At 38.3% G+C, this 27,660-nt stretch overlaps 2 protein-coding genes across 2 annotated transcripts; one reads left to right on the top strand and one right to left on the bottom strand.

The window, feature by feature from the left end:
* Positions 1-5,201: 5,201 nt before the first annotated feature.
* Positions 5,202-6,276, bottom strand: LOC139732619 (uncharacterized). Its single transcript, XM_071643475.1, has 2 exons — positions 6,079-6,276; positions 5,202-5,690 (listed from the first exon to the last, which is right to left on the bottom strand). The coding sequence occupies exons 1-2, from the start codon at positions 6,274-6,276 to the stop codon at positions 5,202-5,204; spliced, it is 687 nt and encodes a 228-aa protein (XP_071499576.1).
* Positions 6,277-9,556: 3,280 nt separating this feature from the next.
* On the top strand, positions 9,557-25,347 carry LOC139732609 (phosphatidylinositol 4,5-bisphosphate 5-phosphatase A-like). The gene is made up of 9 exons (XM_071643466.1): positions 9,557-9,655; positions 11,529-11,748; positions 12,970-13,086; positions 14,345-14,520; positions 14,875-15,096; positions 21,129-21,294; positions 22,321-22,458; positions 22,667-22,858; positions 24,762-25,347. The coding sequence occupies exons 1-9, from the start codon at positions 9,642-9,644 to the stop codon at positions 24,855-24,857; spliced, it is 1,341 nt and encodes a 446-aa protein (XP_071499567.1). The 5' UTR covers positions 9,557-9,641; the 3' UTR covers positions 24,858-25,347.
* The last annotated feature ends 2,313 nt before the right edge of the window (positions 25,348-27,660 follow it).

Below are 27,660 nucleotides of genomic sequence, written 5' to 3'. Positions count from 1 at the left end.
TGTCATTTTAACGAATTCAGTGATGTAGGGCTTTATCCATTTTCTAACTTTTCTTTCGATCAAGAAAGGATAGAGTATGGGGTAGCTTCTAAACTGTGATCATTCTCACGCTACCATTCAGTACGCCTTGTGATTCACGCGCTCAATTAGAGCCGGATCTTCTTCAGATGCAATTTTGCAAGCTCGCTTCCCTACTCTTTACTCTGCCTACAAAGTAACTGAACAAAAGCACGAGTTGAAGGTTTAGTGAACTAAGGCGATGAAAATATTGCCGATCCCTTTGAGGGGATCAAGATCAGGGGCAGTGGCTTTATGAAGCACAACATTTATTGCAGATACTAAATCGTCATTAGAACTCCCCCGCTTCAAAAGAACTCGATGAATATTGAATGTGTCGGGTGGTGTCATGTCTATTCAGCCTGTCGCTTGAATAGCACGTTCAATGATTGTCCTCAAAGAGCTGCTATTGATTCGGTCTCGTCTTTAAACTACAATGACATTCTGCCGCTACACTGTCTCTAACGAGATGAAAGTAAACCGTCTCGTTAGGTCATTCAATGAATCCCTTTTGAAAATTGTGCTATGGAGGATTTCAGTCTACGTCGCCTCGACTATAGTCACCTCTATATCGGTCAGTCCGCGTACTTTCAATCAGGGAGGAACGTTTCACTGACGCCCGGACCTGGGACCCGTCATGAAAAGTACTGTAACAACAACGAAAGCCAAAAAGATACAGAGACCCGCACGTAGATGGCGTCAATATTCGGCACACGAATTGTACGCCCCAAAACTTAATAACAACAACATGTCAATCAGGAGTCTCAGGCCAACCTATAAGCATGATAAGGGTCGACAATAATTATCACATCACAGCGAGCATAAACTATGTGAAAATGTCATTGGATATACAGTTGAACCTCTCGTATCCGGACAAGTCGGGACCGAGGCTCATCCGGATAAGGGATTTGGCCGGATACGGGAGACTCAATGCTTTATACATGTACATAATATACATACACATGTACAGTAGCCTATTGTAGTACCACGTGTAGTAATGTGTATACTGCAACCTTTTCATTGTTACACTCAGTAACAGACCCCAAAATAGAGGTTCGTGTTTGCAAGAATTAAATCATTTTCTTTTATAAATTCTTGGGATTATTTACCTAAATAACTATTAAGAAATGTATCAAGTATATGTAATTCATGTGTGTCTGTGTAGGAGTTCTCAAGGAGTTGGGAATCCCCCTTTCCTCCCGTAATTATTTAACAAAAAATCACGGCGAGACTGCGTCCGTATAATAGAGAGATCCGGATAAAGGGAGGCCGGATAAGAGAGGTTCAACTGTACCTTAAGACAGGGTACATTATTGGACGATAATGATGATTAGCGATGAAAACAACAATGATGATTACCACGACAAAATTATGATTCTTCGTACTATCATCACTTTATCAATATAACAAATGTTATTGCTTTAACCCTTGTTATTATAGCATTGTGTCGTATTACGTAATTTTACTTGTATTTCACAGTAGCAGTAGTAGCATTTTTTTTATAGTAGTGGTAGTAGCAGAAGTAGTAGTACAAATGCATAGTAAGAGGTATAATTATAATCATTATCGTCTTCATAATCAGATACATATATAAACCCCCCAAAACAGACACTTTGTAAAATATGACACGAAGAAGCAAATGCACAAAATTAGGGACATGTATAAATGTTCTGTTTTTATTGGTTTAATGGAAGTAAACGCTGGCATTGAAATACCCTAATCATAACAAGTAAGTCAAGTACTTACTTTGATTGCTAGTGATCCAAACAAAGTTACAAACGGCAGATACAAAATTACATTAGGAGATCAGGGGTAAAGACAAATAAATGAATATTTGTTCGAAAGTATTATTACATGTGTTCCATTTACATCATTATGGCTTACCTGTAGAGAGTAAGAGTAGGCGTTTTCCTTTTGCAACTCTGAAATAATTCCTTTCATTAAAACTAACATTGTAGAGGTATAGGCTTAGACGTCAGAAATTTAAAGCAATAAACAAGCTATACACGATAATACATGCTCACAAGAGAGCAAGCAAACCACCAATACCGTCGCGTACACTCTCTATCACTACGTATTTGGCATTACACAAGACCACTCATACATGATACACAACACACACACGTCTATCATATTCACATGTATATCACTTTTGCATTACATTTTACAACCGCTCTTCATGCAGTAATAATTATAAGCACATTTCATTACCTAATTCACTGCTCTGCACACGTAACTTCTTACGTTGCTTATTTTCTTCCTTCCTCACTCGTTTCCATCCGGAGATGCCATTAAGTTAGCATAAGAAAAGTTTCAGTAGCAGTTTCACCATTTCTGTGTGTGTTTCCTCTTTCTGAGGCTGCCATCACTTATAACGAACATTCTAAATACACAAACCCCTACATTTTTTCTCTAAAAAAATGTGTCATTGACTTCTTAGATTTTATTGAATTTTGTTCAACTACTTCAAAGATTATTGTGGTCATTACACTGTGAATGTATGCTCTGTAAATGTTTTTATTTTGTGTCGATATTATATATATCGCCATTTTCATGTGTTATTTCCAGAGAACATCCAGATGCAGAGAAAATATGAAAGTGAACTGAGCTGAGTTGAACTCAAATGTCAGGAACTGAATCCCGATACAGAGTAACTGACTCACCTATCTTCACATCACAATAAAACCTGGCGTAGTTACGAGACCTGAGGTTTATTAGCTTGAACTCTTTTGCTTTACCCATTTTTTTTTCCATATTAAATCAGATACATCTTCAATTCGGCAAGGACTATGAATTTCAGCATACTTCTGTCTACATAGAGGCCGAGTGTTTAGCAGCCAGTTTCTCTCCAGTCATGTCTAATGATGTTCCAAGCTTGTTGAATAGGTCGAATCACCTGACCAGTGAGGTTAACGAGATGACCGAGACCAAGCGGCTAAAAAAGAACCATACTATCTTTCATTCCCTAATGGTCAGCCGCCAAGCGATTAAAGCCAACAAAAGCTGACCAACGCTCAGCGTGCTTTTGATCCATGCGATTATATAATTGTGCATCTAAAGAGTGTAATCAAACGCTCAGAGTTCAATGGAAACGGAGCGTCTTCCGCATCATCAAACTCTGCCAAGATTCTTTTCATCTCTTGAAAGGATCATTCAAGGCTAATGACGATGAGATGAAGCAATTTGATTGAAGCTTGCCGCTGATGAACCTGGACACAAAGTGTCCACCCCTGACTGTCAATCAACCCAAACGCGTCAGTCACAGATTCGAGAAGATACAACTTCGTGATGTTGCATGACTGGGATTCATTATATATAAATAGGAGAGATAGGTGATCATAGGAACTTAATGGGTATCAGTAACTTGTCATGTAAGCAAATCAAGTAAAATGTTCTCATGACAATTTAAACTCCTGTGCACACAGTATCGCTACATTTATAATAATTTCTTTATACTCCATACAATTTCTAAAAGGGCTCAAAAAAAAATTGTGTTCTGTATACATATCTCCCTGAGAGTCCATCTAAAACATTAATTATGTATACCTCTGATTTGAATTTAGTTCCTCCTTTATAGCTGTCATTCTGTTTTTCGTGATTATATTTCTGAGGCATTGGCGACTGTCGACATGATAATTCGGAACGAAACTGAGCTGAGCAGTAGCATACATCCAAGTTCTTTTTTTTATTATTTGTAATTTGTATAAAAAACATCTGCTTTTCACTATTATCATTTTTATTGTTCAAGTGAAGTACCTTGCCTCCATGTAATGATTCAATATTCAGTCGGCCTGACAATCGAAAACAAACATGTAATAGATCTTTTTCACTACACGTGAGCGAATTTTTCTTTTTTTACTTGTTTGTTTGTCTGTTTGGTTGGTTTTAAGGAAAGGTTGGGTCTGTGCAAAGTGAAATCAACTTTGAGCAGAATATCGCCTCTAGGAATCTGTGATCATGCATATTTTGTGATACCAATTGGTCACTTTTTCCAATAATTTTATTCAAAACAACTGATTTACAAACCTTGAGACCAATAATTAACGTCTTGATTTACTCGGTCCTAATGAAAGTATTTTGCATTTTTAACCTGTATGTGTGGACCCCTCTGAAAACCAGCCTTTGGCTGACGATGGTATTCCACCCCATGAGTGGAAATAAAAATTGAATTGAAAATAGTGTAGGACTAGTGTAATCAAATCTTGTTTGCATGCAATTTCGGTTGCTGCTGTATCGAGCAAGCCTCAGACAACCTTTCTGATATGTGTTTTGATTTGCATCTTTGTTATGTGCTATTACGTGTAAATATGTGTAAATATATTTATGTTATATAAACACACTACTGGTATTTGATCTTCTCTAAGTTACGTTGCAAATAATCTTCATCTTCGCTTTCACACTCATACTTTATGTCTTAAAAATAGTGATTAATAACACTCTGGTCAATTGTTTTTCATGTTTCAAACTAAACATCGCTAAGTCCACACCATCGGATTATATGTATGTATGTATGTATATGATTATATGTATATATATTTATAGTCATATACATACGTACATACATATGATCCGATGGTGTAATGTACATGAGTTATAGACCTAATATATGATATATTATGTATGTATATATATATATATATATATATATATATATATATATATATATATATATATTGTATATGTATACATGATTATATTACATATATATACATATATATAATTATATATATATATATATATATATATATATATATATACATTGTATATATATGTGTGTGTGTGTGTATGTGTGTGTCTGTGTGTGTTCACAGTATGTATATGTGTTTAGAGAGAGGGGGAGATACAGACACACGCACACGCACACGCACGCACCCACACACGCACACAAAGACGTACACACACCATTTTATACACCAACCTACACTTGAAAACGACACTTGAAAAGGATCGACGAATACGAGAATGGCAAATAATATTCAGAGGGATGTGTTCTTTTTTGTACATTTTAATATAGACAATGACATGACATTAGAAGCATATGAAGGCAAGATCATGCTAGAAATCAAAATAAACGTCCATTAAGGAGAGTGTTCACGTGTTGTACAATCCTTTTCTCGAATGTTCTCTTGAGTTCATTCAAAAGTTCAGGATGGTATGATGTAGACGAAACGATGACCAATAGACGTGTAGAATGGAGCTGGTGTGGTACAGTAGTAGAGACTCGCTTTTATCGATGGATGCGAAGAGATCTGTCGGCTGCTTCGGGAGAGGAAGTCTACAGACATCAAGGGATTGGTGGCGCCCTGCTGCTTTCGATGAGATGTTGTCTGCTGCAAATTGATGATGTCACGCTCCTTGCTGATGCGGAAAGACGACCAGGATTTCGGTGATCGGCTGCTACGAGACAGGAAATCGACTGACATCGGTGAGTCGTTGATGGCGAACTTCTTAGGTGGCGGTGTGATCTCCCGTTCGATGACATCGAATGTCGAAGATCGCTTTCGCTTCCTACTGTATTCCACCTCAGGTTCTGCGAACACGTTGTCGATGCGGCTCATCCCGGTAACTGATTGAACTGGATCGGAAGTACGGACGGCTCGACGATAACGTGCACGACGATTCTGGAACCAGACCTGCACATGGAGAAAAGGACACATCACTCTTTGTTTAGATTTCATGTATGAAAGCACATTAATATCATCATCACCATCGTCGTCGTCGTTATAACAATGATAATACACTTAATATTCTCCATGACACGTTTCTTTTACTGTGTATAATATAATAGACTACCATTTTTGAGCCATTAAGATCCTCTTCATTGATGAAAGTAACATTATGAATAGTTTTAGTACTTAGATAAATCACGATAAATAGCAAATTGGCTCATAATCCTTGAGCGCAGATACGCTAACACTTACTTTCAGTAAGAAGTCTGTTAGAAAATATTTACTAATTGACAAAATAATAATGAGACATGCAAAAGCGTTATTTACTGGGATAAAACAAAATATTGCTTACTCGAATCCTGGCTTCGCTGAGACCAAATGCTGCGGCCAGCTTCTCTCTAGAAACGATGTCAGGATATCGGTCTCTGCTGAATTCGACCTCGAGTCTCTCTAGCTGCAGTTTGGTGAACTTGGTCGGACGTCGACGACGTGAATGTTCAGTTGAAACGGACGACGACTTGTGGGCGAGCAACCAGAGGGAATCAGCCATGGTCGATGATGAGAGAAGAGTGAATCGAATAAAGTGCTCTACGAAGATCGGTATCACGCGTCTTGACTTGCTGGGCTTGTGTCGAAAAGTGAAGGGCAAAATTTTGGACCTCTTATCTTTACCCGATGAGAGAGATCAGTAATAAGAGTAATGGACTCCTCCTCCCACTGATGCTTGATTTTCATTGGTCGAAGTTGTACAACCAATCACTAAAGACAGAGGCGATGGTGATTACTCCAAGATGACGCTACTATGGATTTGAGTATCCGTCCTTATGAACGTCCGGCGTTTGAAAGCGAGAACAATAGGAAAGGGTAAAGCCGCCCGCCTTCGTGAGCTCCGATTTAGAACAATAGCTCTACCAATCAGAGTGGTTTTCAGAAGTCAGAGGCGGTAGGGAAGAAAGCTCTCCATGAATTTTGTTGGGAGCCGCAAAGGGACAAAAGACACAAAACTTTCGTTACCTCATTTAAAGAGTCGCATAGCTTAGATTCTGAACAATGATACTTAGTATACTCAGGTAACGAAAAAAAGTAACGTTGTTAGATTAACATGTTCTCACTGCCATGACGTACGTCTCAGTATTTATCGTATATCAGTTTCCATGGATCCATATCTGCACATGAGATGTTAGTAACGGTAATGACTGTGATAATATCTTTCCATATAAATTATGAAATAACATTCAAACCATATTCTATTGCTTCACGTGATGTAACAGGTATAAGCGAACCATTATCAAAGTAGAAAATAATCGACGTCTTCTTCTTGCAGACCAGGATGTCATCCCTTTCTTAATCACGATCACGATGTGTTTACTTTCTCAGATCAGATATTCTTTCGAAGAATCTAACATTGGGCGCAATCATGTACAATCCAGGGATGAAAATACCCAACTTTTTTTATATAGCAATAATATCAGACCACTACTGGCGTTCAGTGCATTTCTTGAAAATGTCGCAAGAAATTGGAATGCACTCTATTATTTTGAAGTGTCGCCAGCCTGATAATCACTGATGTACATTGTACATCAGACAGATGTAATAGCAAAAAATAAATAAATAAATAAATCGACCAGTTTCAAATGAATAATTTCAACGCAAATCAATATGAGTGAAAATATCTGTATTCTTATACTTAAGTAGTTCTTAACTTACCTCGGAGTAACAAGCACAAATACATACATACAGACACATCAACACACACACACACGCACTAATTCCATTAGTCTATGACGCAACAATAACAATGAATAAGAACGCAACCGAGAACACTGTGAATAGTACATGGGTAACACATGGTATTATATCAAAACGAAAGTGATGATATTTAGTGTAACCACAACAGATTTAAGTGCTTCATTATGCTAAATCGTGTTAGTTATCTATAAATACGGTAAATAAATGTGAATCAACGTGAAACTCCAACGTTGGAAAATTCAAACATTAAAAAATGGAATTCTTTGAAGGGTGTTCTATCAGTACAGTGCACCTGCATACCACCTATTGCTGCAGACTGCAATGTATAATAATGTAATGCAGCCTGATAGACAAGTCGATCGCAGGTGGGTGGGGGCATATCATTTTCCCCAATAACTCCAGAGATGCGGAACATTTTCTTGCTTTTTTGACAGAAAACTATCATAACACTTCACCAAAGTGTGGACCAGATTGTTGAATTTCAATTATAAAAAATCACCATATAGCATGGGATGGGAGAGGGATACCCCCTGCCATTACCTGCCCCGCTCGGTCCTTTCCTATATAGACTAATATTACACTTTTATGTTGACAGATTTCCGAATGTTTTTTATAAAAAGAGTGAATCATATAGCTGTTACTTTAGTTCCAAAAATGAAGAAGTTTCCTCGTGTGGGAGGGAATTCAGGGGATATCTCCTTTCAACTGACTCTTTCTCCGCTAGGTTCCCCTCCATTATAGATTTAATACACTTTCGGAGGGATTGACAATTTCCCAAAGTCAGTCACGAAAAATGTGCTTACAAGATATTTGCATTTAAATACTACTAGATGCGAAAGCTTCCTCGTATGCAGGGGCGTCGATCCTGGAGGGAAAAAGGAACAGTTGCCCCGCCTCCCATGAAAATATGAGCGGGGGGGGGGGGGGTGTGGGTGATGGGAGTGAGATGTATCAGTTTGTTCCCCCCCCCCCTACAACAAAAAAAAAATCCCGAGATGCAGAAAACTCTTTTTTTTTTTTTGCTTTTCATAAACGTAATAGAAATTGTCTTAATATTTCCCCAAAGTGTGCACCAGATAGCTGAATTTCAACTCTGAAAATGCAAAATCTCCCCTCTCGTGGGAGGGGATATTGGCTTCCCCGTTAGGTTCCCCTTCCATAAAATTTCACTTTTGAGATTGACAAATTTCTGAATATTTGATCAAAAAGCAATACGAGTTTGTTTGTTTTTTATTACAGTCCTTAAAATACAAAGCCTTCCTCACAGGAGGGGTTAGGGTTATTAGGGGAAACCCCCTTCCCACCTTCTCCCCTGCTATAAAGGCCCCTATACTGTATTAGCCTCCACTCAATGCATTGATTATGGCACTCTGGGGATTGGCATTGTCCAATCATTTCACCGCCGGAAGTGTGCCCTGCCCAGTCGTTGAACTGCAATTACAAAAATCAAAACAAAACAAAACAATTCAAAAAACGAAACAAAACAAAACAAAGCCTCCATCAAGTGAGAGGGGGCCATAGGCCTTACCTCCGCTCCCATCTCCCGGAACCTCCTCCCCCACCTTCCCCGCTCGATGGCCTCCCTCCACATATGACAGACTTACTAACTACACTTCTCTGATACATTTCCGAATACTCTACATAAAGTAGGCCTGTGCACGAGATTGTTCTATTTCAATTGTAAAAAAATTAATGAAAAAGCTCTGTCGTGTGGGTATACCCCCTCCCGCCAGTCCCCCCCCCCCCCCCCCCCGTCAATTTCCGTGATGACATACAATCGTGTACAAACGGATCGACGCCCGCCCCCTGATGTAATGTAATGTTGAATTTATTTATATTTTTAACACCCGCATTTGGGTCAATATCTTGTTGTATGAATGGAACATTATAATTAATATGAACACTATCACAAAAAGAATATATGTATCAAAAATAGGCCTATGGCCATAAAAGCCCATTCTACTCGGGCACATCGATAAAAGTATAATTTGCCGAACGACTGAGACCGATTACTGTACGCATCGATAGTGCAGTGTGCTTCGATGTTGTTCGATAATCAGACGAGCGGATCGCGGAGAGCATAGCTATTCAGACCGGAGAATGAAATGTAAACATCGCGGTGCGGAGCTATTTTCACAGAGATACTTTGCATGGATGGAATGAACCATGGCAGAACTAAGGTATTAAAGGATATTGTAATTTTAATTTATTGTTTCATTTAACTTGTATGAGCGAATAAAGCATTTACATCTCCGACTGTACGTATTGCGAAGAGTCGCCGGTATGACTAAGCTAAGCTAAGAGTATTAGTCCCATACGTTTGCACTCACGTTTGTTTGGTAGTCTTCGATACTAATTACTAATACTAGTAATCCCACCACAGCCCCCAATGACGCATTGTGCGGAACTGAATAAACACCAGAACTTAGCCCGAGCAGACGCCGTGTGAAGCACGGTCACTTCTGAACAGCGATGCGCAGGCGACAGGGTTGGCCTGTGTATAATCAACCAGAACTAAGATTGGAAAAGATGTGCCTTTTGCTTTGTCTGTGACGGTTTGTAGATAACGCCCAAATTTTGGGTAAAAACTGCACAAGGAAGTCCATATGACATATCTTATAATCTATCCGGAAGTATCCCCATAACCAAATCGTCAATGTAAGGCTTGAAGCTTGCTTGAAGCTTGAAGTGGTAATCCCTTTTGCAGCTCACTCTGGAAGCTATACTGGGATGATGTGCATGTGTGCAGTCAACGGCTGACGGTGATTAGGAAAGTATATTTGCAATAAAAAGTGTGAAGTGCAAGTAAAAACATGACCGGGCTTACAGGAGCCTGAATCCAGGGGGAGGCTGCATGCTTCTAATGATGGGGACAGCAGCTTCCCGGAAAGTAGCTGGGGAGGGTGTAGTAACAGCTACGTAAGATAGTTTGTTCCAGATTCTGACGGTGCGTGGATAAAAAGAATACTTTAAAGGCATCTACATTTGCATCCGTAATGGTGAGTTTTAGGGAGTGGTCTCATCTACCAATGAATAAGGCTGGGGTAATGGTTGGTGGGAGAGGAATGTCTACGAGGTTGTGGTATATTTTGAAGAACATGCTTGCTTGTGCACAGAGTCTACGAGTATGGAGGAGGTCCCATCCCTGAAGTGAAGTGCTATGCAATACTCAGTATGACAGTAGGTAGATGTTCTAGATAACTAATCATGCTGATTGGTTATGTAGCCTTGTAACATAAACATTACATCGTCATTTTCATTGAACATGAAGTTGAAGACACATGTTTAAACTGGTGATTACTATTGGTACTGAAGTATTGTATTTAATCACCAGATGTCTATCATGAAGTAGACTGTCTAGTTTCTACCATAATTTTTTTTTTTTTTTTTTTTTTAATCAGTATGATCTTTCTTCACTGTTGCTGGGACACTGATCTACCGGTATGTTGCATTATTTGGGCGGTGAGTTGGCTCAGTCAGTAGAGCGTCTGCCTCACAATTCTAAGGGCCCGGGTCCGGTTCGAACCCAAGTCTGGACTGAGCATTGTTGTGTACAATCATACCACCCCTTCTAGCAAGAGGCAAAACACTCTGTCCCTCTGATAAGACATAAAATTGAGGTACCGTGTATGAGAGAGTCACAACTCATACACATAAAAGATCCCACTCCATTCATTCATTGCAAAGAGCAGGGTGTTTAACCCAGTGAAGTGGTCCCACCTCACATCCAACTGGACCCCATGGAAGACCAGCTTAGTGTAGCTGAATATGGGCTATCCAGCCATCTTCTCAGATGGAAATGAACAAACAAACCGTCAAACAAACCAATACATTGATGAGTGTAAATTTACGAAAATTTACAGCAATTTTGAAGACTTTTGAACATACAAGGACAACACAAGTTTATGATTAAAAGAAGACTGTGATGTGCTGGTAGCTAGATTAAGTCTCTGTAGAAATAATTCTTAACACACCTAGTTGATGCAGGTACAGTTGTAGTGGATTATGAGTGTTATGTCATAATTTTTTCTGTGATTTTGTTTTTACGCACAGAGTATGCATCAATACATGGAATGTGGCTACCCAGGACCCGCCCACCATCGAGGCCTTCAAGGACATGATTTGGATCCAGACCCAGAATGGACCAGACCTGTATATCTGGGGCCTGCAGGAGGTCAGCTCCAAGCCCCACGAGTTCATCCAGAGTGCCTTCTCAGATGACCCATGGACCGAGGCCATCTCAAACGTGGTGTGCCCAAAGGGATATGTTATGGTCAGTTCAGTGTTGATGTCAACTCTGACAGAATGTTTTCATAAGTTTGTCTGTGCATCAAATTATTGTTAGCCCTCTTAATCAGTATAATGATAGTCTCTACCAGAAAATAAAGCCCCCCCCCCCCCCCTGTTCATGGTATGGGAGATGAAAGAATGACTTTGTTACCGTGCATCACAAAACGAACAAAAAGTCGCACCCCTTGATTTTACGTGAGGACTCAAAAAGGTAAAAATGGTCAACCAATTCAATCTTGAGTTTTTCATATTACCTTAAAGAGTATATATTATTCTTCTTCTACATTATCCTTAAGTTTGGGATCATAGAATGTATGGGGAAGTGTGTTTTTAGCAGTTTTTTTACAACCCCTTTTTGTAGAGTTGTGTGATCAGGTATGTCCTCTAGAGGTCCTTTTTAATATCCTTTGCTCACTCTTCACTTTCAACTCTAATAACTTTTGAAAGGATAATGCTACTGCTTTGAAAGTTGGCATTAATCATGGACAGAATGTGTTTATACAGCATGCTTAATTTCAGCTTAATTTGATAATCTCTTCATTGTTGTTGCTCCAGTGGTTTACATCCTGATTTTTGTTCCATTCATACCACAGCTAGCTCCGCTTGGTAAAGAGCGCTTGAATAGACCCTGTACTTCAGAGCCTGTTTCCTCAGTTCACACTTTCCACAGTGTTTGCTTTCTTTCCAATATTAGGATAGGTTAGGAGAGTCCATTTGAATCGAGTTATACATCATTTTGAAGCTTAAAGTCTGCTCTTTCAGAATCTGCTCTTAACTAAAAATCCATGTCTGGCGTCTTTGTGATGCAGGGTCACATTTAGACTTTGACTTGCTTGATTTATCAGTTGCTATTAGTGTGCTGAGGAAAGTCTTCGATTTGACTATTCACATTATCCATATCTGCCATCATGATTATGAACTGAAGTCATTAAAAGCAAGGATATTATGAAACACAATTAGGTCATGGAAAGTAGAAAGAGGGGAAAGATTCATGTAGGACTACCTTTTATATTTCTATATCTTATTTCATTTTTAAATCTGTGTAAACTTGCATTTGACAAATATTTGCATTCATATGTTGGGTTCTAAATATTACTAATTAGACCCTTGTAAAGCGTGTTTACAAAGATGTCGTATACATGCAACATATTGTGTTACATTGATTGTTTGTTTTGTTTGTTCTCATCTGATTGAACCCAAACAGATCAACTCTGTAAGACTCCAAGGTATAGTGTTGCTCTTTTACGTGAGAATGCTGCACCTCCCATTCATACACAATGTTCAGACGGCTCTCACAAGAACAGGGTTAGGCGGGGTTTGGGTGAGTATCCTCTCTTCTCCAGGTCGGTAGAGTTGTGTGTTGGTTGCTATAAATATGAATCAATCAATGAATGCCCTGAGAAGGAGGGTCATCTTGAAAGTTGTTAACTGCCACCATTTTTACAAATTGGGCATGGAATTAAAAGGGAAGTTTTTTCAGTCATGCACACGGGTTGAATGAATGCAGCAATGTTAGCAGAACTTATCAGTTTTCTGTATATTTTCTTCATATCATTATTCTGCTGTGATGTCACATACTATTATAGTCTTCTCATCCACCGATCAAAAATGTTAAAATTCATATTTTTTTAACTGGTTTGTTGATTTTCCTCAAATTGCACTGATGATACTGTTCTACTAATATTGCTACATTTACTGAATCCCTTTAAACGTTGTATAACAATGTTTATTTTAGATTCTTCTCATTTTCAAAAGCAAAAGTATTCCATTCCAATTTTATGAGTGCATTTTTGATGACTTTCAAAGTCAGTGCTCTATCCTGGACTATCATTAGATGCATGTTTTGCCATTAATGAATTACTTAATTTGATCGACGTCCAACCTACATTATTCATTTTTTAAGAGGGTGTACACTATAATCTGGTATCTATCTAATTAACAATTGTGCCAACAAGTACTCCATGAAATGTGCTGGAGAGAGTGCTTGATGTGCACTTAGTAGGTCTCAGATATGATAAGTAAGTTATCTACATGACTTACTGTTGTAGATAATCTGTTTGATGTTTCTTTTACATTTTGTGACATTGATGCACTTGGGTTTACTGTGCCAACAGTCATGTCCAGTGATGCTTGCATTGTATCAATGTTAACTATAAAGGGATATAAATTAAATCAGAATCAATTGTGATGACCCTTAATTGGTATTACTGTGTCTTTGTATTTTTGTGTTGTACAACATGATGAGTTCTAATTCTTACCTCTCTGTGTATCTTATACTGTTCAAACATTAACATAACTCTGGCTTTGTTTTAGAAAAAGAGCCCACAGGTTGTAATTATCTCTTTATTGTAAATATTACCTCTGTGCATATTCTGTACTGTTAAGGGGCTGATGATTGTTTGCGTGATAAATTATTAAAAAATTGAACATGTTTCGCAGATGTCCCTCACACTGTTCAAATTACGCTGTTGACTTGAAAAGAAAAAAAAAAGAATACAAGGGTGAATACAAGGGTAAATGTGTGCATAATCTATGTTTGGTGCTAAATATTTCCTCCATGTGTATCTCATACACCCTAGGGCAATAAGGGTGCAGTGAGTGTCCGATTTGACTGCTACGGGAGGAGTGTGTGCCTGATTGCAGTCCACCTCTCACCTCACCAGGATGGCTGGGAGAAGAGGGACAAAGAGTTCCACACCATAATAGCTACGCAGGAATTCCCACAGTGCAATGCTACCACAATACTAGACCACGAGTAAGCACCGCACACTGTTTTACATAAAAGCTAATGATTACAAGACAAGCATGTTAGACACTCTTAATTGTAACAACTTTCGCTGAAGTGATTCAGTGAAGTATGAAGACAAAGATAAATGATTAACACATTCCTATTGCAGGATTTTTCCTCCTGTGGTCATTTTTAAGTGAACAAGATGGATAATGATAATAATGTGAAATCTTGCAATGCACCAATATCCATCATGGTGCAGATAGATATCTATGAAGAGAGATATGAGAAAAAGAATCAATTCAAATGAAAGAAATAGGACCTGTTTATCCCCTCAAACCTTCAGTAACACTGACTTGATCCTTCCATGCTCTGTCGCAGCTATGTGTTGTGGTTTGGCGACCTGAACTATCGCATTGAGGACCTGTCGACGGAAGCCATCAAGTTCTTGGCTGCCCCCAAGAAGCTCCATGTGTTGCAGGAGAAGGACCAGCTCCTGAACAGCATGAGACATAAGAAGGCGTTTGTTGGCTTCCAAGAGGGCGCCCTCAGCTTTATGCCTACGTATAAATACGACCTGAGGTCCAACGAGTATGACACCAGGTGGGTCTGCAGTGATCTTTCATTTAGGCAGAAGCAATTCATAGGTCTTGACATTGTTGCATAATCTTGATTTATGTGAAATATGCAAGATACATCTCATAGACGGCAAATAAGCAGAATAAGGTTAAAGGCCATTGTAGTATTGGCATAAATGATATTCAGATTGGAAACTTGAAACCCTCAGTCTCAATTTATTCATTTATTTATTATTTATTTATTTATTTGTTTGTTTGTTTATTTATTTATTCATTCATTCTTTCATTCATTCATTCATTCATTTATTCATTCATTTATTTATTTATTCATTTATTCATTCATTTATTTACTAGTATTCATTTATTTATATGTTGGTTAGTGTCAGTTAGTTATAATTATAATTGATATTTTTTATCAAGTACAGTAGCCTGACTAGTAACCGCTCACCCCTTAGCGCACGAGTGTAGTTGATGATGACCGCGAATATCTGCCCTACATTCTCGAATACGCACTGCACGCACTGCAGTACGCGTGTGCGCAATGCTAAGAATTCGATGCTCAAACCAATTGCAATATTCAAAGTATTCACGACTATTTTATGATGTTTAAATGCAATTAGCCACATCTGGAGATTCCCGATGGCCGGAAAGGTATCGTCTACTGAAGTTAGTGGAATTAGTGAGTAGGCCGTGATTTTTTTAGTTAAAATCCCGCAAAGTTGAGATAAGTCGTACGAATAGGCGCTAGTCGTCGACCTGACAACTGTCGGCAAATAACTGAACGATAGTAGTGTACGTATTTACGTGGAATTGCGTACGTGAACAAAAAAAGTTCGAAACTCGTACAGAGATGGCTCTTGACTAGTTACCGCTCACCCCCCCCCCCTATAATTACGTGTGTACAGTATGTGGCGCGTGCGCTTTCAGATCACTGATTTATTACCTCCCCCCTCCTCCCCGCTAACTATCCTCTTGGATTTCCGACGAAGTGGGAGGCCCCCGAAAATTCAGATTTTGAATTATAATCAAAGCAATTGACATTTAATGCACTCCTCTATTGTGACATTGTTATGAATAAATATATAATTATATACATACATATAACTATATATATAATACATGTATATATACGGTTACACCTCGATCGTTATTCATAAGGTTCGTTAGTCCCAAAATGAAATAAAGTTTCAAATAAAAATGTCCCCGTTTCTGGAACATTATATCGAGTTTCCCGAAATACACGTTCCAGGAAGTCAAAAAAGGAAATTGCAGCTACTGAAGCAATATGAGGAGATGATTTCAAAACTCACATGAAATCCAAACAGAAGAGAGAGTTGAAGAAAAGAAAGGAAGAGAAAGAGAGAGAAACAAAGAAAAAAAAAGAAGAAGGCACAAAGACATTGAGAAAGAAGAGGGAAGATCTAAAGAAGAAGATAGAAGAGATGAAGTTGGGTACAGGAAAAAGAAAGATCACAGAGATGGGATTGTGATGAGGATAGAAGAAATGAACCATATATTAGAAGAAATAAAACAGAAGGAAGAAATGAAGTTGGAAGAATCTGAGTGCAAAAAAAAAAAGAGAGAGAAGTGAGCTTGGAAGAAGAAATGTAAAACTAGAGAGAAGAAAACAAAGAAGATGCATACGAAGAAGAATAGCGTAGAAGAAAAAAAAAAGAGGAACAAAAAGGAAGGAATTGAATCAGATGATGTTAGATATGTATGTCCAGCATGCAGGAAAGAAGAAGCCGTGAAGATCAATGGGTTTCTTGTGATTTTTGCGACACATGGTTGCACTTGGAATGCAGTGAACTTATACAATAAGGTTGAAGAAGACATATCAAAATACATGTATCGGTGTCCTTTCTGCTGAACTGAAAGGGGAGCATGATCGCAGTCTCTCTCTCTCTTCCCTTCTTCCTTTTGGATAACCTTGCGTACCAGTGGGAAAAAAAAATGATCTTGTTCATATTGTATTTAAATGGAATTTTCAAAATGATATTTTGAATAACTGTATATTCAAAAGTGTTGAGTTGTGTGTAGATTACATTGACTTTTTCTTTTCTCAGAAGAAATATGTGCGTCGACATTATAAAACAAATAATACGTATGAGCGAGCGGCTGAGAAATACAGGTATTTACAGGACTCAAAAGTGATATTGCTGTTATGACTATATCCCATATAATATTTTTGCTGTATATATACAAAAAAAAAACACACACATATATATATATATATATATATAGTTATACCACTGAAGTTTGTTTTTATGCATCTTTATTTCAGACATATTTAACGAAAATGACTAATATGACCGAAATTTTAAGCACAAACATACTCTTGCATTCGTAAGATTTATTATCATATAAGTGTTACATGTTTGAAGGTATACAATGTTTGAAAAGATCGCCAGCCTTGCTGTAGATTTGCCTGTTTATGAAATGTTTGCAGATACTTTTTTTTTTATAATAACATTTTTCGAAGTGCTCATAACTGGTATGTTTTTATTCTTTTTCAGCATTCCCTAAATTGACCAGAATGTCTGGGGGACTTTCCATTCAATATATATATAGAATTAAAAGCTTGTGTGGTGAACTGTATAAATATGTATACTCCTATAGTCCTTTTTCATATACTTATAATTAATTCCATGGAAATTGGGATGCAATGATCAACAAGAGATTATATCAATGTGTGATCACAAAGGTATGAGGCAACCCCCCACCTCCTCCTCCTCCTCCCGCTGAGCGAGATTGTCGGCGCTAACGAAACAATAATTTTTGCATGCATGAAAAGTCAGTTTTCTTTTTTTAATTATGCACCCCCCCCCCCCCCCCCCCCCCCCCCGCCTCCATAGGAAAAAAAAAGCCTGGTTACGGGCGTGGTTTGACTCCATGACATCCAGGCAATCACACTTTGGTATTTAGAAGTTAATTTAAACATTACGTTTTATCTATGGTGGCCGATTTGAGTGAATCCTGGCGTTATCAACGGTGTTAAGATAATTATGTTTACACCATGTTGGTGTAAGAATTTTAACACCCTGATTTTGCCAATTTATAAGTTATGTGACCTTGAAACGGGTCGTATCTAAGTCCACACTTTGGTATAAAGGTTAAATTTGTTGTTTTCAAGCTATATGTTTCTGTATTTCGTAGAATGCATGATGTATACCGATAAAGCCTTTTGTTTTATGGAAAGTTTTGAGCCTAAAACCAATTTATGCCAGTTCTGAAATCTATACTGTAGGCCTACAGACACTGACAGACATTGACAGAGCACGCCGTCTAGGCTTTTAATGGATGGGTGATATAATGATGTTTACGAAAGCTTTGTTGAAAAAGTTGTGAGACATTGACATTACATATAATTGAATGGATTTCTTTTAGAAAGTTCCTTGTTTGCCACGTTTGTACAACTTGAAATGATCCTAGAAAAAAAATGGAAGAAACAGAAAGCAAGAAAAGAAAAAGAAAAAAGAAAAGGAATATTAGAATAAAACAGCGGAGGGCACTGGTATAATGCACGTGAATTTATTTGCACTGGATCTATTCTGCGTTTTAGATGTTTTAATAATTGATCGCTATACATCAAAAACCTCATGCACGAATCATTCATTTCAGTACATTATGAATAATGGCTATTTCATAACTTGTATACAGGGGAATCCTGTTCTAACGAGATCGGATACAACGAGAATCCGCTTATAACGAGATGATCGTCCGGTCCCAAATAAATTTGCATGTTAGCCTAAATGGAGATTTGGAGTGCCGGCTATTGCGAGATAATTTTCGGGCCTAAAAACAGAGAAAAGCAAATATGAATTTGTGCGGATTTTTATACAACGACAACTTATTCTCTTTTAAGCCGATCTTAATAATTTGGCAAAATCACGCTTTATTTCAAAACCAGACAAGGTTAATTCTCCGTAAATTATTTGAACTATCGTTTCGTGCAAACAGACTAACATAATTATGTCAGTGCCAAACAGAAGCAATCAAGGTGATAAGGGCGCCACAAGTTCATAAAGTCTCTTTCCGAGGGCCGTGATGGAACAGCATCGGAATATTTAGAAGCTATAGCCTTCGCTATTTATGCCGAAATGTTATCACAAACGCTGCAATTCGAATTAACGTTATCTAATAGCTTAAACAAGAAAAAAAAATGGTGTACAGTATGTTTACGTCTTCCAAATGTTTCCGAAGATACGTAACGGGAATATCTGTGAGCGGCGAACACAGCGAATTGTATGTTTTGGGAGCTTTGAACATGTTCAAAAATCCTTTGCGATAAGAAAGAACTGCTTGTTAAAATTAAAACTGTTCTTGAGTTTGATCGCAACCGTTACCGAGCCCTGACGAAAGTTAGAATCTGCCATTATTCACTGCTTTCGCAAACATTGGCCGCTCAGTTACCCATTTACGTAACTTTGATAAGATGAATTGAATTAAATGTCAAAATTAAAATACGATGGTATCGTATGCTAAAATTCTAATTAAGTCAACTATAGCCTATCAAAATACAAGTACTATTTCACTCGATTTTGCAATCCACAGTTAGCCGGTATCTATACGTGGTTTTCGTTTTCTTATAAAACGGCATTGACCGATCAAAGTCGTCGGGTAAAACACACATTCACGCAAAGCACGCATTCAACCTCATGCATCACAACCGGGAAGCTGTTTCCCTGGAAGAAATAAAAGATGAGAGTATAAATTGTGGTGTAAACTTTCACCATAGTACACGTGGTTTATATCAGTATAATTTGTCATAGAATGAAGGATACATTCGGATTTTACTCACAGCTTTCATCCACGCGAGTTAATATACGCTAAACGCGGCGTTGATAGCGCGATACTTTACCTGTAGTTGCATAAATTTTGCTTCATCTCTCCCTCTCTCTCTTCTCAGATGTGCAGATTGATCGGCATAGGGCTAACAAAAGGAAGGCCTCATATACGATGTGATTATATGATTTGTCAAATCTGAGATATTTGATAACATGTGTCTAGAACAAAAATAATTGTAATTATCGCAAGAATGCTCTCTCATTTTCCAGTCGCATTTCTTGTTTTTCTGTTCATCAATATGACGTCGTCATAATAAAATGCAAGTAGCCATATTTTAATAGAGCATTTGTATATAAAGTGTAAATTCCACAAGCGTTCGGATACAACGAGAATCCGGATATGACGAGCAAAATCACCCGGAACCGACGATCTCGTTATAACGGGATTCCCATGTATCTATAAAATTCTATTTTCGCAACTATAAATAAGCAAACCCGTCTTCCACATAATAATAAATACGACACATGTCCAATGCAGCATACTTACACAATAAAGAAAGTGAACAACAACAAACCGAACATTAATGTGATATTAGATTGTTCGAATTCGGACATGGAAATTGAATACAATTACATAGAATATCCACCATACCGTATGCTGCCAAAAATTTATGTTTATCTCAGCCTCGGCACACGTGTTGGCAGACTTGCCCTCCAGTTAGCATCATTCAGAAAGGGACTTAGCATCCTTCAGAGCCTTGTAATGTGCGGCGCGCGCGCCATGTATTATAGTGAGCGGCTACTAGTCAGGGGTGAGCGGCTACTAGTACAGGATGTAACGACGAAGGTATCGCGCGTTTATTCCGTTATAGGACTTCGTGAGCAGATGATCGTAATACACATAAGAAAGAGCAATATCGCCAACCACATTTCACAGGATTGGATCGGGAAGAAGATAATTTGGTAAAGTTATTCACAATAAAGTATCAAAGTGAGCGGTTACTAGTCAAGCTACTGTACGCTTGGTTTTGCATGTATCGGTATTTCATCCTTCAGGATAAAAATGCACGTAGTATTTGCAACTGAAATTTAAAGATAATTTTCATATCAATAAGCTGTACAAAAGATGATATTAGTATCATGTAAAGAAATGAAATATACCTCATATGCAGTGAAGAGTAGCCACAAAAGCAGAAGAGAGGATAATATCTATCTCATATCTTGCCTATATGTGATCTATGCTTTTACTTGCTTGCCATTGTGTACCCAGTCCAAAGCAGCGGGCCCCTGCATGGACGGACAGGATCCTGTGGAAGGTCAACCGGCGGGCCAGCATTGACCAGAACTATCTCAGCATCAAGCAGCTGTCCTACCATTGCCACTCGGACATCCTCTGGAGTGACCACCGGCCAGTCAGTGCCGAATTTCTTGCCAAGGTGGGGAAGAGGAAGAACATTCTAGACAAACAAACAAATGCAAACAAGCAAACCTATTTGAGTTTACAGCAATATAAAACTATGAATGCTCATGTCTGATTGGTAGAAGTATTTCATACTTGTCATTAAGATGCGATACATTACCAAATAATGTAAAGAAACAAGCACACAAGCAAACAAATGTGAATGTACATCAGTACCATATCAAGGGCGTTTAGCCCGTTTAGGATGGGCTGATTTAGCTATAACACGTATTTCCCATAGACACTTGCCAGAGTATACTTAGGACTTGTCCTCAATGGGTTAACTGTTATAAATGTAATGAGTGACTGGTGTGGCTTTCCATACTTATTATGATTTGCAGTTCATGTACTACTGCTGAAGTCTTGCCTGGCGATAAATCAAAATCAAGCCGACAAAAAAAAAAAAAAATGAATTTGCAGCAATATATGAAAACTAAAATCTGCAGATCTGATTGTTGACAGTATCATACAGTCACTGACATTGTCCAGGAACAGCGTATGACCATAAATGAGTTAATTCCAAACTTGTGCCAAAGTGACCCCCCCCCAAAAAAAAAAAAAAAAGAAGAAGAAGAAGGAAATAATAATAACGAAAATGTGCTGACAGAAGAGACAATGTTGAGTTAATGGCAAAGCAATATCAAGGATGCACACTTTTGACAGAACAGACAAGTTGATTTCCTGGCAAAGCAAATGCAAGGATGCCCAAATGGGATTGCTGGCTGGCAAGAAGGCAATGTTACTGAGTCTGTTACCCTAACACGTATTGCTGAGTTACTGCGGAGGTGATTTGAGTCATGCAAATGGATAATTCAGAGTGTCCAGGTTCTTATCTAGTTTATGACTTTGTTGACACACAAAATTGTTGTCATATTTTGCAATATTGCCATAATCGTTTGTGTAATGTCTAGAAATTGCCTTTGCAGTATCATGCTTCAACATAATCCATATAACTTTTCTATTATGTTCATGTCTGTTCTTACTCCTTCAATTTTTTATGCAGGTTACGACAGATGATGTCCAGCCTTTGGTATCCTTTGTCCCGATTGAGTCCTGGTCGAAAGGAGAAGATGCTGAGTGCATCTATTCAGTCTTGCCTGATACAAAAACGAGTAGCTGGGACTGGATAGGCCTTTTCAAGGTAAGTCCCATACTTGGCAAGATTGTATACATGTGCATGTAACATACCCAATTCACATCTCAAGTACATACTTACATCATCCTTGCAAGTCATTAAAATGATAATAAGAGTAAAAAGCAACAACATAATGATTTAATTGAAATTCAAGTGTACTAGGAATGTGGTAGCTGGGAAGTTTAAACCTCCTCTTTCATCCATCAATATCCAGGTCGGGTTCCACACAGCCCAGAAGCACTATGTCACCTACGTCTACGCAGTTCCGAACGGAGAGAGCAACTCAGGGATGTGTAAGATCAAGTTTGGCTCAGGCTATCTCCCAGAGGACACTTGCACTAAATATGTCTTGTGCTACATCAGCAGAACCATGAATTGTGTTCTGGGCGTCTCCAATGTCTTTCGGGTGAGTAGGCAGATCGTGCATTTCAGAGGGGAAGTTGCGGAGATTTAGTGAATACAGAAAGACAAGTGAAACACTCAGCTGTACGTTTGAGGAATATTGGTTAATCCATTTAAAGGTTATGAATTTTTACAGGTTAGGTGCATTCCATGTGCTGCCCTCTGTAGATAGGAACTCTACAACAAATTGTGATGTCACAGAAGTGCAACTATGTAGAACGAATATATTAAAAGAAGTATTATATCATATCATTACTTCATTCTACAGATGTGTTGTCAGGAATTGCAGTGTTCCCAACTAGATAGGGCAGCACACACACTGACCTCAAATTTTGAAAGCATTGTAATTTTGAACATATTGTGTAGTTTTCTTTAAACTTTCCTTGTGCGTTACACTTACTGTATTAGCTGTTGTTTTCGCGAGGGTTTAATTTTTGCAAATTTTGCGAATCTCAGTTGGATCGCGAATTTAACAACACGCGAAAATGTCTCCTTGCGCTAGGGTAATCGCGCATTTACATTAGCGTCAGCGTCAGTTCCCGAAAACAGCATCTCGTGAAAATGTCTAGATGACCTCCTCATTTGCGAAAATATTTGTACGCGAAAATAACAGCGTATACAGTATTTTTTAACATTCACCAAAATGGTTCAGGAAACATTTCTTTGAATAGCTTGTGTAGTTTCTGGGAGTTGCATGTGTGCAGGTTCAATAATTGCTACTAAAAGGAATCCAGTATGATTCTTTCAGCTCGGCATTGGATATTGACTGGATTATAACAACAGAGATGCATGTACTGTTTTTTGTTGTTTTTGTTGGAAATCAACATGTTTTACACTACAGAACCATGGAGTTGTTCAGTGCTGTATATAAAGAGAGTCTGGCCAACTCAGGGTTTTGACTTATGAGTTGTGAAGCCTGCAATTGGTCAATAGCTGGTCTTTTGGCATACATGGAGCCATGTTGTTACCTATTATAGAGTGCATATATGCAGTGCCCATTGTTTACTAAGTTCTACTTTGGCTACTTTGATTATGACATCTGAGCATACACGCTAACCCTCTAACACCTAATACACTGAGTAACAACGTGGCATCCAATTTAGCAGTTGGCCAGAATCTCTTTATTTGTACAGCACTGAAGTTGTTACTGTAAGACTGCCCTCTAGTGTCAGCTGAGATGGAGGTTTCCAGCCATAATATCTTTCTCTAGAAGGTTTGAACTGACAATTTCAATAGGTTGCAAATGGAGAATGCCTGACAGTTGGTTTTACTACAGTTCTGTTTTATATGGATGGTTTCATAATTGTTGACAAAATGAGAGATAAATTACAGTGATTCCACAGTGGATTTTAGACCTATAAAGATAAATGTAGCTAATTAAAAGCAACAGTGCAAGTCTCATAAGATAGCATTTCAATATAGTAATAAGTCTCCAACTCGAGTAGTCTCTTGGCCGTTTAGTATAATGTTAGCAAGTAACATAACAGAGTACCATTTATCAGACAGAAGTTAGTGCATGAGGAACCAGTGGGAATTCATTTTCGTATCGTTGTGTCCTTATGTGTGGTAATACTGGTCCCAGAGAAAACAACAAAAACAACAACAACAACAACTGGTCATGGGTCAATGATCAATGAGGAGGTATCATGTTTCTTTTTTTAATACCTGTAGCACTTGTTATGAAACTGCATATAAATCCGGGAAGCTGTCTTTGTTCATGTATATCACTGGAAGGTTTGCCTGAATTTAATCAGAGATGGCTCAGTGTGAGAATTCAGATATAAAAAGCAATAACCGAAAGATGCAGATTTAATCTTCCAATAACATCAGCATTTTGAACATCTACGGTATTTATTGCAATGATGTTCTTCCAATAACTGTATTTCTCAAACACTTGCATTGCACAGATTCTTCCATCTGAAGCAAGCGAGAGACAGCTGCAGCAAGAGACTCAGCAGCTTGCCAACAGTCAAATGGAAACAGCAGTTCAGGCAGGATTTTAGCCCCTGCAGCCCCATGGATCTCTTCCTCATAGAGAAACCCCTCTCCCCTTCCTCCATTTAAAGGAGCTCCTGAGGGGAACATACAATGGTCAGTGTACCCACCTTGTGCATCTTTGAGATGACATATTGTTACAGTGAATTGCGGCAGGAAAACTACTCCACCCTTCTGTGGGATATCAGTGGTAAGTCAGCTGAAGAAGAGCTTTTCTCTTTTTTAGTCATAAAAACAAGGATAGAAAGAAAACAGAGATGAAATGACTCCTTCAAAAGCTGTATGAGACCTCAAGATTGTGAGGTATTTTCAGCCATTCCTTCAGATCTGTAAAACCAGCCAGAAAAGTGCACAGATCTGTCACTTGCCCGTAATAGACCTGATATTGCCATGATTTGAATTGTAATTGAAATGCGTACAATTTCATGGGAAAGTTTAGATGAATATAGAATGAATTCATCAAGTCTATCCAAGAACAATAGTAATAAAATGCATTTCAAATTGATATGTGATCACTATGACATTCCTCTGATAATTCCCCCCCCCTTTTTTTTAAGGAGCCTTCAGACAAGCAAGATTATTGTTTGACTCATACCACCATTGTGGGATGTTGTTCATTAAATCATTATGTCTGTGTAAGAGCCATCACCAACCATATCTGTTCTACAGGGTTAGACTCAAGTATCAAGATGTTGGATGCCAGGTGACTTGTATCTAATCTTTTTAAATTGAAACTGAAGTAGATCCAATGACTGATACTGTAAGGTGTGGCTCAACCGGCACATCATTCTTTTACTGAATCATTCTCTGTGTTGAGCATTCCTGTGACAGGTGCTACACCTGATTGTTAATGTTTGTACCGAGATTGCTGGACTGTTGCTTAAACAATAACTTGTATACGGCCATGATTTGGCAGAACTATATATCTCGTTTTTTTTGACATTTTTTGTTTTTTAGCTTATTGAGTTTTTCATAACATCATGCTTAAAGGCCCCCGCACGCTACACGATCAGACTGGTCTTAAAGTCGTACGACCGGACACCGCACACTATACGACCGAACCTAAATGAGCAGGCTTACGACTGTAAAGCGCCTGCGTGTGCTTACATTTTACTGCATTGTGAATGGCTGAAAGCCTACGACCGGTCGTAGAAATTCAACATGTCAAATCTCTAAGACCCAGTCTTACGACTGGAAACTGGCAAGACTGTGACGTCACACTTCTAGTCTTAAGGTCTTAACTGGTGAATCGGGACAAAATCGTGTGGTGTGCAGCGGGCTTAATATGTTAAAATATGATGTTATAACTCTTTGTCATTTTTAAAATGAAATTCTCAAATATCAAAGTTTTGGGGTAAAAATGACATCATTGAGCTGGCAGAACTGCGTAACTGCTATAGTTACGTAGTTTTGCCTGATCGTACTCCTTCATTGAGGCAGCTTGAGCGGCTGGCAGAACTACGTATCTCAAGTTCCAATCCGTATGCGCGTGTCATATTTGTACACAATCTATGGGATTCTCATGATCAAGCAGAACTACGTATCTTTTAATAAATTTAAATATGTGGCAATGAGCATGTATTTTGAGTTAGATAAAACATAAAAGTTTCCTTTTTGTTATATAGAACACATCTAAGTTATGTAAATCACTATGTTAAACGGCAGGCGTTTAAACTTTAAAAGTGAATATCTCGAAATCGCTTCAAACGAATTGCCAGATCACGGCCGTATAATGCACAAGTCTCACACTGCTGTAGAAAGCATGCCTTGTGCCATGTCAGCATATAGTCTTGGAATTACACAAGTATCTTGCATTTTCGTTGATATGTCATTCATCGTGTACTCGTCTGGTTTTCATGCATCCTCCATGAGACATTCCACAAAATTTTCTTCTTGTTTGATGGGTTGTTGTAGTGAAGAATTGTACCAAAATGATGCCTGGTCATGACGTTGCCGTTCAACTGCTTATATGCAGGCAACAAATTGACCGAAGTCATGGCAGGTCTCACAAATATGCAGATTTCTACACCCTAAACATGATTTTTTTTTTTTTTTTTTGCTTGCCAAGATAGAATTCCTGAGCTTGTCAGACTTTTGAGAGAATTGAGTCACATTTTGTAAGTGAGAAACATAATAGACAGAGTGAGAGAAGAGAAACTAGATCAAGATTTATTTGTTATTAGACACAAACAGTGTGGGACAACTGTCTAGTAAAGTATTAACTTGAACAGGGGCCTATTTTATCAAGAGATAAAATTGATCATACTGTTGATTCTGTTTGTGAGTCTATGCCAGTCTTTGCAGTAGGGAAAGATCAAATCAAATTTAACTCTAGATAAAATGGGACCCAGATACCACAAAGATGTGATTAATCAGGGAAAAGTTCATCAAAGTAGATGTTTGATTTTATTCCACATTTTCTAGGAAGTTTGATGAGATCCATTGTCGTGATACCTCTCATAGAATTTAGAAGACAGATTTTGTATGTCTTGCTCTAGTGCATATTAAACAAATAAGACAGTTCTAGTGTCGCATGAAACTGAAAGAGTTGGTGGGGAAATTGCTAACATGCATCAACAACGATATGATCACTTCCATCTTCATCACTCTATTTATATCTACCAAGTTGATGTATTTTAAATCCTCATTATCTGTCACATGAGCATGTTGCGATTCCACGTTCTTGTCCTCTCTACTCCCAACTAGGAGTCATGTACATAATTGCAATTGTTTGTATCCTAAACTTCCTAAAGCTTCACTTTTGATCCAATTTTTGATCGTTGGTGAAGTCAAATCAGTAGCGATGGAAAG

The sequence above is a fragment of the Diadema antillarum genome, unplaced genomic scaffold (assembly GCF_040938485.1).
Source record: "Diadema antillarum isolate AM-2024a unplaced genomic scaffold, OU_Dant_1.0 seq00000441_RagTag, whole genome shotgun sequence".
Taxonomy (NCBI): Eukaryota; Metazoa; Echinodermata; class Echinoidea; order Diadematoida; family Diadematidae; genus Diadema; species Diadema antillarum.
The sequence above is the reverse complement of the archived record's forward strand: the minus strand, read 5'-3'. Positions and strand labels throughout refer to the sequence as shown.